The following is a 14,408-nucleotide window of genomic DNA, read 5'->3' as shown; positions in this document are numbered from 1 at the left end:
TGAGCAAAAACTAAAACCTAGTATTTTAATCATCATAAATGAGATTGTTAAATAACAAGTTTAGCCATTCAAAACATAATCATTTGAAAAAAAAATAGAAGTCATTTTATTTTTCCTAACATATATCATTTGCAGCCTACTTTCTTAAGCAGAGTGTACTGATGCCACTTTCCCCCTTGCTTCTTGTTTTCTGCAACTTTCTCCCTTTAGCATAGATGTCAGACTGAGCTCTGCTCTAATAGAGTAATGGCCCAAGGGTGAGGGAGAAGCATAGAGATTTATGGTGTGAAAGATTGGGTTTTGACTTCTTAGGTCTGTTTTTCATAGGTTTTTCTATTTTTCTTGCTGTCTGGGTATCAGTTGATTCTCACTCTTTTAAATTTCTATTTTATTTTTTATTATTTATTGAGAGAGAGAGAGAGCAGAAGCAGGGAAGAGGGGCAGAAGGAAAGGGAGAGAGAAAATACAGGCAGGTTCCCTGCTCCACACAGAGCTTGAACCCATGACCCTAGGATCATGACATTAACTGCAATCTAGAGTCAGACACTCAACCAACTGAGCCACCCAGTGCCCTTCTATTTTAAATTCTTCCTTTTGTTTCTAATGTGCCACTTCTTACCTGTTGAAGACTGGAAAACCAGAAAGCCCATCTTACAATGATATTTAAAATAAGAGTAAATAGACTGACTAAGAACTTGCTGGAGAGAGTGAATTATGTGATCTCTTTACTGCATGAATATTTTAATGTATTTGTGCCTCTTTTAGCCGACTTTTTGGGTCATCGGGTACCCTGGATACCCCATGTGGGAGATGGCTGACTGGGCTTTATGTGTGGAAGGTCGAAGGCCCACAAGGATTAGTTTGTCAGGATTCTCAGCCTGCCTTCTTTTGGCTATTGGCCATAGACCTTTAAGGTTTCCCACTCTGATCACTAAGAGAATTTTGTTCTTGTCAGAATAGATTTTAAATGTGTGTCACCAAACATTTTTTTGTTTCCGGGGCAGGAGGAAAGAAGGGCAGATAGCTCCAAACTCAGGAGGGCAACAGTGCCCTGAAGTAAACAGCCTGAGTGGAGGTTAACCACCCTCAATCAGAAGAGGACAGATCAGGGTAGGGAACAGCATACTCCCAGTGGGAAGAAAAGGGGGAGAAAGTGCTGGAAGGAATCCTGTGTGGCAAGACTGGGTGTAAGGGGAGAAGGAGGAAAGTAGGGAAGAGAGAACTTCTTAGGTGCCAGATGATGGAGAAGAGGCAAGGCCAGAGATTTAGACCTATATTACTATGGACTCTGTACTTTTATGTTGTTGTTGTTGTTGTTGTTGTTGTTTGAGAATCACCAACTCCCTGATGCCATTCCAGGACTTGAGTTGTGACCATTGCAGGTGACAGCTGTATCTGCCAGATTCCCAGTGGCCGTACTCTCTAGGTCCCCACAATGCAGCTGAGGCCCTCTTGAGAAAGTGGCTTTCCAAATAATAGTTCTTAGTGGCTTTCCAATAGCTGGCTATTTGGAAAGTGAATGGTTTCTCACTTTGTCATCTGCCTTCCATGTGGTCACTGTCTCTCCTTCCTTCCCCAGGTCGGTGGCCGGATTGGATAAGGAGGCGGACCTGGTGCACATGGAGGTGCGGACTGCGGATGGATGTGAGTGCTTCGGCCTGGAGGCTAGGCCAGGGGAGATCTGCCTGCAGGTCTCCCCTCCCCTAATTTGCACTTTAATGGCTTGGGAAGATGAAAACTCCATTACTGCCATATCCATCCTATGTTTCAGAATAGGGGAGAGGCCTCTGGTCCCGCGGGAGATGTTTCACTGAAATACACCCTCAGGAATGAATTTTCTGGGGCTGTGAGTTAATGTGATGAATTTTGAGGCTCCTGTTGGTAATTTCCTGACATCTTCAGTGTAATCCGAATAGGAATGTCCATAGCTCATCAGGGTATTTTGCATTCACAGGGTGAATTACTGGGGCTGCCAGCTTTAAAAATGAACCCTTCATATAGTCAAGCTTACCCAAAAAAGTCACTGGACAATTTTTTCAAAACAGTATATTCATTCATTCTACAAATATGTAGGGACAGGCTACTATGTGCCAGGCATTGTTCTAGGCCCTGAAATATAGTCCTGGGCAAACTGTTTCTGTTTGTTGTCCCTACAAATGAGCAATGGAATCCCAAGATCTTGAAAACGTGACCTCTTTGCACACCATGCACCTGCGTGTGTCTTACACTGAAATTGATAACGTTATCATTTTGTATTGCTTAAGCATTTTACTGTTCCCAGAGTTGATCATATTATGAAAAGGCTCTTCTTTACCCAAGAAAATCAACTTAAAAACATATGAAATGTGAAAATATATGATATAAATGAAAGAGATGAAAATATAATTAGCCTAGGTCAATAATAGAGCCAAATGATCTATGGAAATAGTAGTGATGGAGGAATTCAGTGGAACAGGCACCAGCTTGTGAGTGGGGTCCTGGGTTCTTCCATCCACTAGCCATGAGGCTGGGGAAACCTCCTCTGATCTCTGTGCTACATCCTCCACTATCTGAGAATACTCATTCTTGCCCTCCTCACCTTACATGGTTATAGGCTGACCAAGTGGAGAGGGATATTATAGAAATTATAAAAGGTAGAGATGTAAGGAGGGTCAGTTTTGACCTGACTGTGGGTGTTGCATTGTCATTTAGAATATATTAAATAAAACTGTATGTGCTTTGTCCCTGAGAAATCTACTTTTTTTGATGCCAAACACAGAGGCATGCCAGAAACATGCATTTTGGGGGAATATTTCATTTGCTTTGTTTTATTTTTAAAAGACTTAGAAGACAGCCAGTATTTGTTACTATATGTTTGGCATTCTGCTGAGTACTTGATTTTTTCTTTCTGTTCTTCTTCCCTCCTTCCTTCCTTCTTTCCTCCCTTCCTTCCTTCCTTCCTTCATGTGTAATTTGGTCCTTGAATAAATGTAAGTTTCTGAAGCAGGCAAGGATGAGGGATGATCCTTTAAAAAAAAGTTTGTTTGTTTTTAACAGAAAAGCAATTTAAGATTTAAGAAAATAATGCCACATACTCAAATTCACTTATCATAAGAGTAGCAGATTCAAAATTATATTATCTGACTCTCATTGCTGAGAACGAAGCTAGGGGAAGAGTGAGATGTACGGGTGTAAGGGAAGAATAGGGCAGCAGGAAAAGAGCAGAAAATAGCCTGAGATGACGTCGAGGCTAGTTTTTGTTGCAGTTCCTATCCCATATCCTATCCCAGGCAGGCTGCTCTCTGTTAGCACCGAGCCTAGCACTGGGCTCAAACTCACAAACCATGAGATCATGACCTGAGCTGAAAATCAAGAGTTGGACACTTAACCAGCTGAGCCACCCACACATCCCTCCTTTAACCTTTTTATGCTTGAGATGTGATCTGTGCTGGTTGTAGTATTTTAGAGTTGGGAACACTTTGTAAGACTGTCTAACCTACTGCTTGCCATAGGAACGCCATCCCTGAAAACTGACAGCGTATCCTCAGGTTCCCTGATTTCAGGCTTAATGAGGCACATCCTTTTCGACTCCTGGGCAGCTCCCATGTTTTGTTTTATTAAGATAATTTCTTACATTAAGCTTAAACCTATTTTCTGAAAGTTTAAGAATTCTGATCCAAATTTGGATAAGGCCTGTGGTGCAGTCCTGCCACAAAATTTTATGAGATTAAAAATGCCAAAAGGCATAGAATAGTTTCTGGCCTATTGTGAAGAATTGAAAAAGGCAAACAAGTATAACAGGGATGAATGTCATGTGCCACACTTACATTAAATATAGTATATATTCTGTTCCATTTTTTAGGTTTCTTAAAATCAATTTTTCAGTAATCTCTTCTGATTGGCTCCAATCTATGTTTATTCATAAAATGCATATAACAAGACTGCATTAACCTGGAGATATTGTATTTTTCATATGTTAATGAAATGCCTGATGCTTTTCCTTTCTGCTGAGTGGTGCGGGCCTTCTTACTCATACATTTACAGGGACACACACATCTCTATCTTTTAATCATTACATTAAGCATGTATTTTATTTCTTTTTTGTGATGTAGTAGTCTGGACTAAAGTTTGCCCAAATTTACACAGGTAGCAAATGATATAAAAACTAAAGCACAAAACTCTCAACCTACTAGAAATGGAAGAGAACTTACAACAAAGGACATCTACAGAAGACCTACAATTAACATTATATTTCATTATGAGATACTGAATGGTTTCCCCATTAAGAGCAGGAAAAAGGAAAGGGTGTTTATTCTTAACACACGTATTCAGCATCAAGCTGAAAGTCCTAGCCTGTGCAATAAAGGAAGAAAAATGAAATGTAATTCATATAGATTGCAAAAGAAAAATTAAAACTATTAACATTCTCATTGACATAATTGTCTATGTAGAATATCCCAAGAAATCTACAAAAATAAAAAGTTCCTGCAACTAATAAATAAATTGAGCAAAGTTGCAAGGGACAATGAATTCAGTGGAGAAAGCATGTTATTTTTAACAAATGGTGTTGGAAAATATTGGAAAGCCATATGGGGAAAACTGAACTTCAACCTATGATTCACAACTTACACAAAATTTAACTCAAAATGTAAAATATAATTTTTGATATATATTTGAATATATAAATATACTGTTATAATTTAACTGTAAAATATAAAATTGTAAACAATATAGAAAAAAATAAGAGAAAATCTCCATGACTCTGGTTTGGCATCAAGAACAAAATTGACAAAGAATTGATAAAGGGATTTCAAAATTTAAAACATGTATTTGCTCTGCCAAAGACACAATGAAGATACTAGGAAAAAAATATTTGCAAATTATGTATTTAACAAAGGATTTGTGATCAGAGCATTGAAAATGTAACAATAAGAAACAATGCATTTTTTTTTAAAAGAGGCAAAAGTTTGAATAGACTATTTACCAGAGAAATATAAGGATGACAAATAAGCACATCAAATGATGCTCAACATCATTATACATTAGGGAAGTGCAAATTCAAAACATAATGAGATATCATTACACACCTATTGGAATTACTAAAATAAACAAAATTGATAATATTAAGTGCTGACAAAGGTGTAAAGCCATTGGAGTTCTCATATATTCCTAGTGGGGACGTAAAGTGGTGTCACCACTCTGGAAAAGCATTTTGGCAACTTCTTATAAATTTACACACACCTTATGATTCAGAAATCCCACTCCTACATATTTACCTGCCAAAATTCACAAAGAAACCTATAGACAACTATCTGTAGCAGATTTACTAATAATCACCCCCAAATGGAAATAACCTAAATATCCTTGAATGGATGAATGGATAAGCAGAGCTATGGTACATCTGTAAAAAGAACATGGATGAATTTCAAAGGCATTATACTGAGTGAAATAAGCTAGTCTCAAAAGGTTACATACTATAAGATTCCATTTATATGGTCCTATAGAAAGTGCAAAACTGTAGCAATGGGGAAATAGATCAGTGATTTCCAGGGTGGTATTTGACAAGAAGGCAGCATGAGGAATTTTTCAGGGCTATGTAAATGTTTGGCAACCCGTGTTGGTGTTTACATAAGTCCATATATTTAATTTTAAAATTAAAAATTTAGAACTTTATGCCAAAAAATTACTGTACATAAATTGAAAAAAGTTTGTATTGAAAAACAATACTAAATGGTGCCTGGGTGGCTCAGTATTAAGGTTAAGCCACTGACTCTTGGTTTTAGCTTAAGTCGTGATCTTGGGGTTGGTAAGTTCAAGCTGTGCATCAAGCTCCGCCCTGGCAGTGCGGAGACTTCTTGGGATCTCTCTCTCTGCCGCTTCCCTTCTCACTCTTTCTCTTGAAATAAATAAATAAAACTTAAAAAAATAAAAATAATACTAAAATAAATATTTTTTAAAAGGGAGAGATACCTGGCTTTCTCATTTGGAAGAGCATGCAACTCTCGATCTTGGGGTCATAAGTTCTTGTAACTCTTGATCTCAGGGTCATGAGTACGAGCCCCACATTGGGTATAGAGATTAGCTAAATAAGTATTAAAAAAATAATGATAATAATACTAAAACAAAACCTATAATGATGAAAAGCTAGAAGACACAGTTCTTGGCTTCTAGATCTATAGAACTTCCTACTATTTCTGATTAATTCATTAGTTAGTTTATTGATCTACTTAGTTCTTTTATTCATCTGGTGTTTATTTAAAATCTCCAGGGGCACCTGGGTGGTTTAGTCGGTTAAGCACCCTACTTAGGCTCTGATCATGATCTCAGAGTTTGTGGGTTTCAGCCCTGTGTCAGGCTCTGTGCTGACAGCTCAGAGCCTGGAGCCTGTTTTGGATTCTGTGTCTCCCTCTCTCTCCCTCCCCTGCACATGCTGTCTCTCTCTCTCTCTAAAATAAATAAACATTAAAAAATAAAATAAAATCTGAATATTCTGGTCACTGAGGGGATGTAGAGGTAAATGTGATATTATCTCCACCTCAGGGAGTTTGTGGATTTGTTGGGAAAATAGACAAGGATTTGAGTAATTCTTGCACAATCTCACAGGGATGTTCATAGAGTCGAACATACATTATGGTGAGTTACAAATGGGAGTATTGCTAATAGTCTAAGAAAGTTGGGGGAAGCTTCTTAGAAAGATGAAGTTTTTTATCTGACACTTGAGGGATTAGTAGGAATTTATCAGAACATTCTGGATAGAGAGGAGAACCTCACATGTTCCCAGAGTTCACCCATGAAAAGTAGTGTGTGCAAGGCTGCGGGTTGCAGTCTGTGGCTGGCAAAGATGAAGGGAGATAAGCCAGTAAATGTAGGCTGGATAGGTCATGGGAAGGAACAGGCAGGTAGCTTTCTGATCTGTGATCCACACTGGACACCAAGCGTTGAAGACCATTTTTACCTTTATAATGAAAAAGCTTTCATGATACAATTGTGATTTCCCTAGCTGTGACCTTAAATATTGATTATACTAGACAGTCCTGTCTGGTTGTTTCAGGTTCCTTTCTCTCTGCCTCTTCTGTTTGCACGTTGTATATTTAAGCTATAGCAGATGCCAGGTGAAAAGCTAGCACCCATTCCAGCTCATTTAGACCCCAGCCCTGGGCAGTTACTCACAATGCTGCCGTGTCCCCCATCTTTGAGGCACAAGGAAGCCTTGTTATATTTCCCTAGTTCCCCATCCTGCCTAACTTAGCTTCTAACTCAGAAATGGTACTGAGAGATAGAGAAGGGAGCTGGCTTATACCTGACATCCTTGATGGGGACAGGGGAGTAGAGCAGAGAATGCCTCTGAGATGAGGCCAGGTGACATCCTGCACCCTGCTTCTTAGGGATCGTGCATTGATCAGAGAGGCTTATTAGTCACTCCCAGCTCTGTGTCCAGGTCTTTTCTTGCCTGGCTGGACTGTGCTTGCTGATATATCCTGTGCTTTCTACTTGCCAAGAGAGGCAGGTGGACCTGGGCAGAGTGCTGGAATGAGCACACTCTCCAAGCTCCGGCAGAGGGTTGGAGGGTCCTGAACCAGGAGGAGGCACCAGAAGCACCCACCATCCCTCCATCTCTGTCTCCATGGGGGCCATGTTTGCAATGTGGGTTTATCCTTTTGAGGAGGGGTGGGGGGCAATGTTCTTCAGATATTTATAAGCAAGCAGACTGGGAGAGTAGAAACCTAGATCTTAATTTCAGTTTTTCCACTGAGAGGCTGTGTTTCCAGGAAAGCAACTAAAATTCTTGAGATTCCTGTTCACTTATTATAAAATGAAACAGAACTTCTAATTTATTCACTTTTCTTCCTATTTTTTAGGTATTTACTGGGCATCCACAGGATGGTAGTCATGACCTGCATTTTTAGGGATATAAAGAGGGAGTAAGACATGGCCTCTGTCCCCCCAAGTCTGTATTCTAACAGGGAAGAGGCAGACAAATGACCCAGCAGTTCCTGAATAGCTGATAGCCTTCTCATAGTCACACACAGGACATTCTAGGAACCCATAGGAGAGGGGTCTTCTTTATATTTGGTATATTTGAAGACAATTGAAACCTCTATTTTTCTAGCCTTTTTGTTTTGTGATTCATATGTCTAAAAGGAAAAGAACAATTCTCTGAAAATCTTAAAAGAACTAGTAGTTCTTAGATAATAGTTTTTTCCTTCCCCTGACTTTCCTTTGTTATATCACTTTTTTGTTTCCATGTTGGAGAGTCTATTCCTTAATCAGCCCATTTCAGACCATTTACCTTGTGTTCTGCATTTGCCAATTACTGTTTTGTAACTTACCTTCAAAGGTGTCTTGAGCAGTAAAATTCCATTCTCTGATTCTTCCTGCAGCACAGTTCCTATGACCATTTCTACCAACCTCTAACATCCATGACCCTCTGGCAAGCTGGTTCCGTTGCAGATTCTTGGAATCCACCCCAGAGGTTTTGATTTAGTTTGTTTCCTGCAGGGCCTGGGAGTCAACATATTGATACGCACTCTCATGACATGATTCTGATCCAGATGGCACCTTCAGGAGCACTAGTTCGAGCATCCCTAACCTCAGCTGGTGCTGGCGTTACAGCAAGCAGTTATATCCTCATAGGCGTGAAGAAAGAGCCTTGGTGTTGGAGTCTGGAATGACCCTGCTGTGCACAATGCATGATGACCCCAGCAGCTGGGCTGTCATAGGGCTGGAAATGAGAACATAGGAGTGGGGCAAACTTCTTTTTTCCCCTTTTACATTTCAAGACAAAATGACAATGAATTGTAACCCATCAGAGGTTTTTCCAAGTCAAGATAATGTTCACCGTGTTACTTGTTGGGGTAAGAAGGAGAGATTCATAAGGAGTAGTAAAAATGGTTTGAAACCTGTAAGGATATTCAGAGAATAGAAACAAGATGTGGCTGTGAAACAACAATTAAATGTTCTCTGTAGTTCCCAGATCAAGACAGGGATATGTGTGGGCATTCATACTAATGTCAATGCAGGAATTTCTATTTCTTGTTTATTTGCCCTCTCACATTCACTCCACGGACATGGAACTCTTTCTGTGTGTAGAAGATAGTGGTTCTCAAAACTTAGCATTAATTATAATCACCTGGAGAACTTACACACACACACACACACACACACACACACACACACACACACACAGAAGATCCTAGGCATTGGCCCTTTATAAAATTGTCCTCATGATTCTAAAGTGCATGCAGGACCACTGCACTAGATCTGAGCCTCCCCAAATGAACATGCATATGAACTATCTGGAGAGCTTGTTAACACGCACATTCCATATTTCTGACAAGCTCCCAGGTAATGCTGCTGGTTTGCAGACCCCAATCTGATCAGCACTGCACTGTGCTAAGCTGTGGGAGATTTACAGATAAATAGGACACAGCCAGCCCTGACTAGCCCACAGGCTGAGGGGAGAGGCAGATACAGACGCAGATTGTTATTTCAATACAATATGTGCTGAAAGCCACCAATTGTCTCATTTACGTCTCCCGAAGAAAGTGCTATGGGAACAAAAAGAAGGTGTGCTGACTAATAGTAATGCGTGTTAGCAGCACTTCTGGTTCCGTGGAGGAAAACTTTATTAATTATAAAGGAAAGGGAATATAAGGAATTAAACAGTCATAGTAACAATAAGAGGGAGAGAATATAGACAAAAACAAAGAAGGCTTAATATGTCAAATCAGGTACTCACAACAGCCAACCTCCTGGGTGGGGAAGCGCTGTGGCGAACAGCCCTTTTGGAGTCTGACTTGAGGGTCCTGGGCAGAGTGTCCTCCCACCACTCAGGTGAGACTTCCAACTAACTTCCTACCAGGGTGATGCGACTCATGTGTGATTTGGGGCTAGTCACTAAGTTTGCCTAAGTGCAGTCCTAAGTAAGCTGTTTTTTCTCAGTTTCTCTTATTGTATCTGGCAAGCTTAGGAACCTGGGCATCTACATATACCTCTTCCCACCGCTGATCTATTCAAGGGAGCCAGCCTGGTCTGGCTCAAGGAGGTGAGGCAAGTTAATCCCATCAGGAATAGAGAGGCCAGTTCTGATTCCAAGGCCAGATAAGGAGCACAAGCCAACTAAGTCCTCCATGATCCTGTGTGTAGGGCCTGGGCAGAAATGCATGACAAGTCACACATACAACTTCTCTACAGAACAGAAGGGTACCCCAAGTGCTGAGGAGTGACTGAAGGCTGCACAGAAGAGGCTGTACTTAAACTTCATCTTGGGAGATGAGTTGGATTTTTCCAGGAGGATGGTAGAAAGGGGGTCAGGAAAGTCACACTAGAGTGGTGCTGTCCAGTATGGTAGCTGCATCATTACATGGAGTTGCTGAGCACTTGAAACGTACTCTCTAGATCAAGGTATGCCATGTGTGCAAAACACACACCAGGTTTCAAAGACATACTATGAATTAAATGATGGAAAATAGCTCATTAATAGTTTTTATATTGACTACATGATGAAATCATATTTTGGATATTTGGGGTTAAATAAAAATATATTACAACCAGTTTTACTTTTCTATATACTTTTTAGTGTAGCTGCTGAAAAATTGTAAAGGTTTTTTGTGGCTTATGTTGCATGTCAGTTGGATGGCCTTGCTCTAGACTAGAGGGATAGCAGGTGCAGCAGCACAGAGTATGGCTTTTCTGTACTGTGTGTGACATTGACCATTCTCTTTTGCAACCTGGCTCCCACACGTGGGAGCAAACCCAACATAAACTGGTCCCTGGTCTTGTTTTGATGTAGGAATCTCCACTCCAGCCCAATCCTGGCCCTTCTTTTTGGGAGTCAGATTTCCAGATTAAGCTGAAGCCATTGAATTATCTCTTGCCCTGGCAGGGTTTAAACAGGGCAAAGCCAGCCAGTTTGGTTAAAATCATTGTGAAACCTGTTTCTTCCATGCAATTCAGGATTTGAAATGGCTTTTTCTCCCATTGTCTTCTAGAAATCATTTTTCTCAGAAAATGAGAAACCCTTCTCTTCCAGTGCTTTATATATTTGAAAATTTATATAACTATAATATATAGTATATAGTATATATATATATAATATATACAGTTATATAACTATATACTATAGTTGTATAATATATAACTAACAAATATAAGAAGTGTTTTTGTAACATTGTGGTTTTTTTCATCAGTGGACTAACAAAGGTGTTATTATAGAGTAAAATTTATAGTTTGCAAGATTTCAGTTCATTGAACAGAAGAGTAACGATTAAGGTTATCCCAAAATGGCCAAGGCTACTTTGTGAAGAACTGAGTTTCTCTTCATTAGAAATTCTCAAGCATAAGCCATTGAGATGTATCACAGGAATACCATAGTAAGTGAACCTGGATATAGGCAGAAGCTTTTTAGGCATCTAGACACATTTGAAATTTCTAGAATCAAAACCTGTAGCACATATGCCACCATTTCTTGTCTTGGTGCTATCATCACCTGCCATTAATCTATGGCTGCACCTTCTCACTAAGCCTTCTCACGATAAAGCCTAATGCTTCTTTTTTTAAAAATTTATTTATTTTGAGAGAGAGACAGAGATAGAAAGTGCACATGCAACTGTGCACTGGGTGGGGGAGAGGGGGAAGGGGCAGAGAGAGAGGAGAGAGAATCCCAAGCAGGTTCAGTACTGACAGTGCAGAGCCCAACATGGGACTCAAACTCATGAACCATGAGGTCATGACTTGAGCCAAGATCAAGAGTCTGATGCTTAACCAAATGTGCCACCCAGGCACTCTAAGCCTAATACTTCTTAACAGGCTTCAGGGAGTCCTAACTAATCAAATGGGCGTGGCACTCAATGCAAAACTATTAACCCTATAGCCTAAACTTCAAGTTTAAGGCTCTTAAAGAACCTTGGATTATTGACTAGTTCAGTAATTTTAAATTGAGTTCTAGCAGTGTTTTAAGAACTCAGAGGCCAAGATGGGGATAGGGTGTGGAGTTAAGCCAATGGCATTGCTGAACTCTTGACTTACATTCAACTACAGAAGGTGCACTAAAATTCACTTTCTATATTGAGAAGATAGGTTCTTATTGCTAAAAGGATTCCAAGGTTTTTTTTTCCTTTAAGTTGAAATAGAAAAGGTATTTTCAAATTGCATAACTTTTAAAAAAGCACTAAAATATGTAACAACTTTCCCAAGGCCGCATAGATAGCCATGGATGAAGACTGAACCAGAACATAGATACATGTCTAATTCTCAGACTGATTTTCCTTACATGGTTAAAAAAAATAATACTGATTAGAGTCATTGGTCCTGCTGTTAGTATGCCTATGTTCCAATCCCAGCTCTGTCATTTCCCAGAAGCTGTGGAACAAAGACAAATCACTTAATTGTTGTGCCTCAATTTCCTCAACTATAAAGTGTAGATGATAATAATAGTAACTCCTTATTGGATTGTTGCAGGAATTAAATAAGTTACTACATGTAGCTTTTGCAACATGGGAAGAAATAGAGTGAGCTTTCAAAAATGTTACTTCTTGGGGCACAGGGTAGCTCAGTTGGTTAAGCCTCTGACTTTGACTCAGGTCATGATCTTGCAGTCTGTGAGTTCAAGCCCTGCATTGGGCTCTGTGCCAACAGCTCAGAGCCTAGAGCCCACTTCAGATTCTGTGTCTTCATCTCTCTCTCTCTGCCTCTCCCCTGTTCACATTCTATCTCTGTCTCTCTCTCTCAAAAATAAATAAATATTAAAAATATTTAACAATGTTGCTTCTTGTTATCATCATCGTCGTCATCATCATTGTCATCACTGTCATTGTAATTACCAACATTATCGTCATCATTGTCATCGTCGTTGTCATCATCATTCTCATTATCACCATCATCATCATCAATATTATCACTTTCATCATCATCATCATCATCATCATTATTATTATTTTATCATTGTCATCATCACTATTATCATCATCTAATCATCATATTCAATCAGGGTCAGTTCATTTGGCAATTGGAGTAGAAAGATACTCTGGATGCAGTATCAGGAGTCCTAAGATATTCAAAGTTACTGTGATTTCTAAATCTCTATAACTGCCAGATTCCCCCTGTACCATAAGAAAGCAGGAGACACTGGAATTCTCCTTTGGGTAATTAGAAATTTCACAAAAACTCTAGATCCATAAGCACACTAGGCAGGAATGGAATAAGGTAGGTAAGCTACCTTTTTTGATTCATTGATTTTGCATTCAGTACCTACCATGTCTTGAGGGCTGTATAGGCATTTCCAGCATGTGGATGGATGTCCTGTACACAGGTTATCCTCACTCCTCAATCAAGGAAAAGGAGGCTTATGGAAACTAAATAAGTTCTCCAAGTTTCCTGGATCTGCTGGTTTTTACTTATTTGCATCTGAGAGTTAATGCTATTATTCAAAATAAATAGCTCCTGGGTATTTCTCTAAGAGAGGAACTGAGGAACTGATTTGCTTCTTGTTCAGAATTTAATTCACTTTTTCAAGTTTTGACAACATGTATATTACCCAAAGGGATGGAAGTTGAGTGAATCAAGGAAAGTTTCTTTTTCTGAGGTGGCAAGAGGCATGATGGCTAGGATAGTTTGAATATTTAATAATCTTAGAGGCAAACTGTTGCCACAAGTCACAATATCACTCAACATAACAAAAATTTTTAGGTTTTTAATGTCATTCAATTCACTTTAACTGGCATTTACTGAGGCTTTATAAAGTTAGCTTAGGAGACAAACAAAGATAACTAAGACTTCATTCCTACTTCTGAGAAAGTGACCCTTTTGGAATGGTTTGACAGAGAGAGAAATGCTGGATGTAGATGCATGAGAAACTTGCCTTGCTGGGTGGGAAGTTAGAGACTGCCTCCTTAAGCCCTACAGAACACCTGGCAAAAATATAGCTCCTTAGGAAGAAAACAATGCTAAGAATGTCAGATAATCTTCAATCCCTCTGTCCATATTCTCCAGTTCTCAGATCTTCTCTCCAACACAGACCTTAAAGCATGTTCACTTGTGAATATCCCACTTTCCTCAATGGAAAGTTCACAGAGTGCCTGACACCTGAAGCTTCACTATACTCCTTGACCCAATACAAAGAGGAATGAATCAGTCAGTCTGAGACCACCCCTTCTTGCTATATGAGACCTTTAGCCCAACATCTGCTAAGTGAGAAGGCGTGAAGGCTGGACTCACTAGGGAGATGTTCTTATCGTTCCTTAAAGGCGTCCCAGCAGTAGAACTAGTTAAATTGAGCCAGATATATCTAAAGTTACAGAGTAGATCCCTCTATTGACAGTGCAGGGAACAAAGCCTTTGACTTTTAGCTTTTGTAAGTGGAACAGTGACTACACCAGCCCTTGAAAATACATTAGGAAGACATTTGACATTTAGAAATATGTTAATCATCA

The 14,408-nt window shown here is 39.5% G+C and overlaps 1 protein-coding gene across 1 annotated transcript in view; it reads left to right on the top strand.

Annotated features, from left to right (window-relative positions):
* The window catches only part of SORCS3 (sortilin related VPS10 domain containing receptor 3), a 584,073-nt gene that overhangs the window by 420,089 nt on the left and 149,576 nt on the right, over positions 1-14,408 (top strand). The window contains exon 6 of the mRNA XM_039218779.1: positions 1,580-1,644. Coding sequence (XP_039074710.1) covers positions 1,580-1,644 — 65 coding nt within the window. The remainder of the gene's footprint in view (positions 1-1,579; positions 1,645-14,408) is intronic.

Source organism: Hyaena hyaena, unplaced genomic scaffold, assembly GCF_003009895.1.
Source record: "Hyaena hyaena isolate Hyena2069 unplaced genomic scaffold, ASM300989v1 scaffold_778, whole genome shotgun sequence".
Lineage (NCBI taxonomy): Eukaryota > Metazoa > Chordata > Mammalia > Carnivora > Hyaenidae > Hyaena > Hyaena hyaena.
This window is presented reverse-complemented; position numbering and strand designations above follow the sequence as displayed.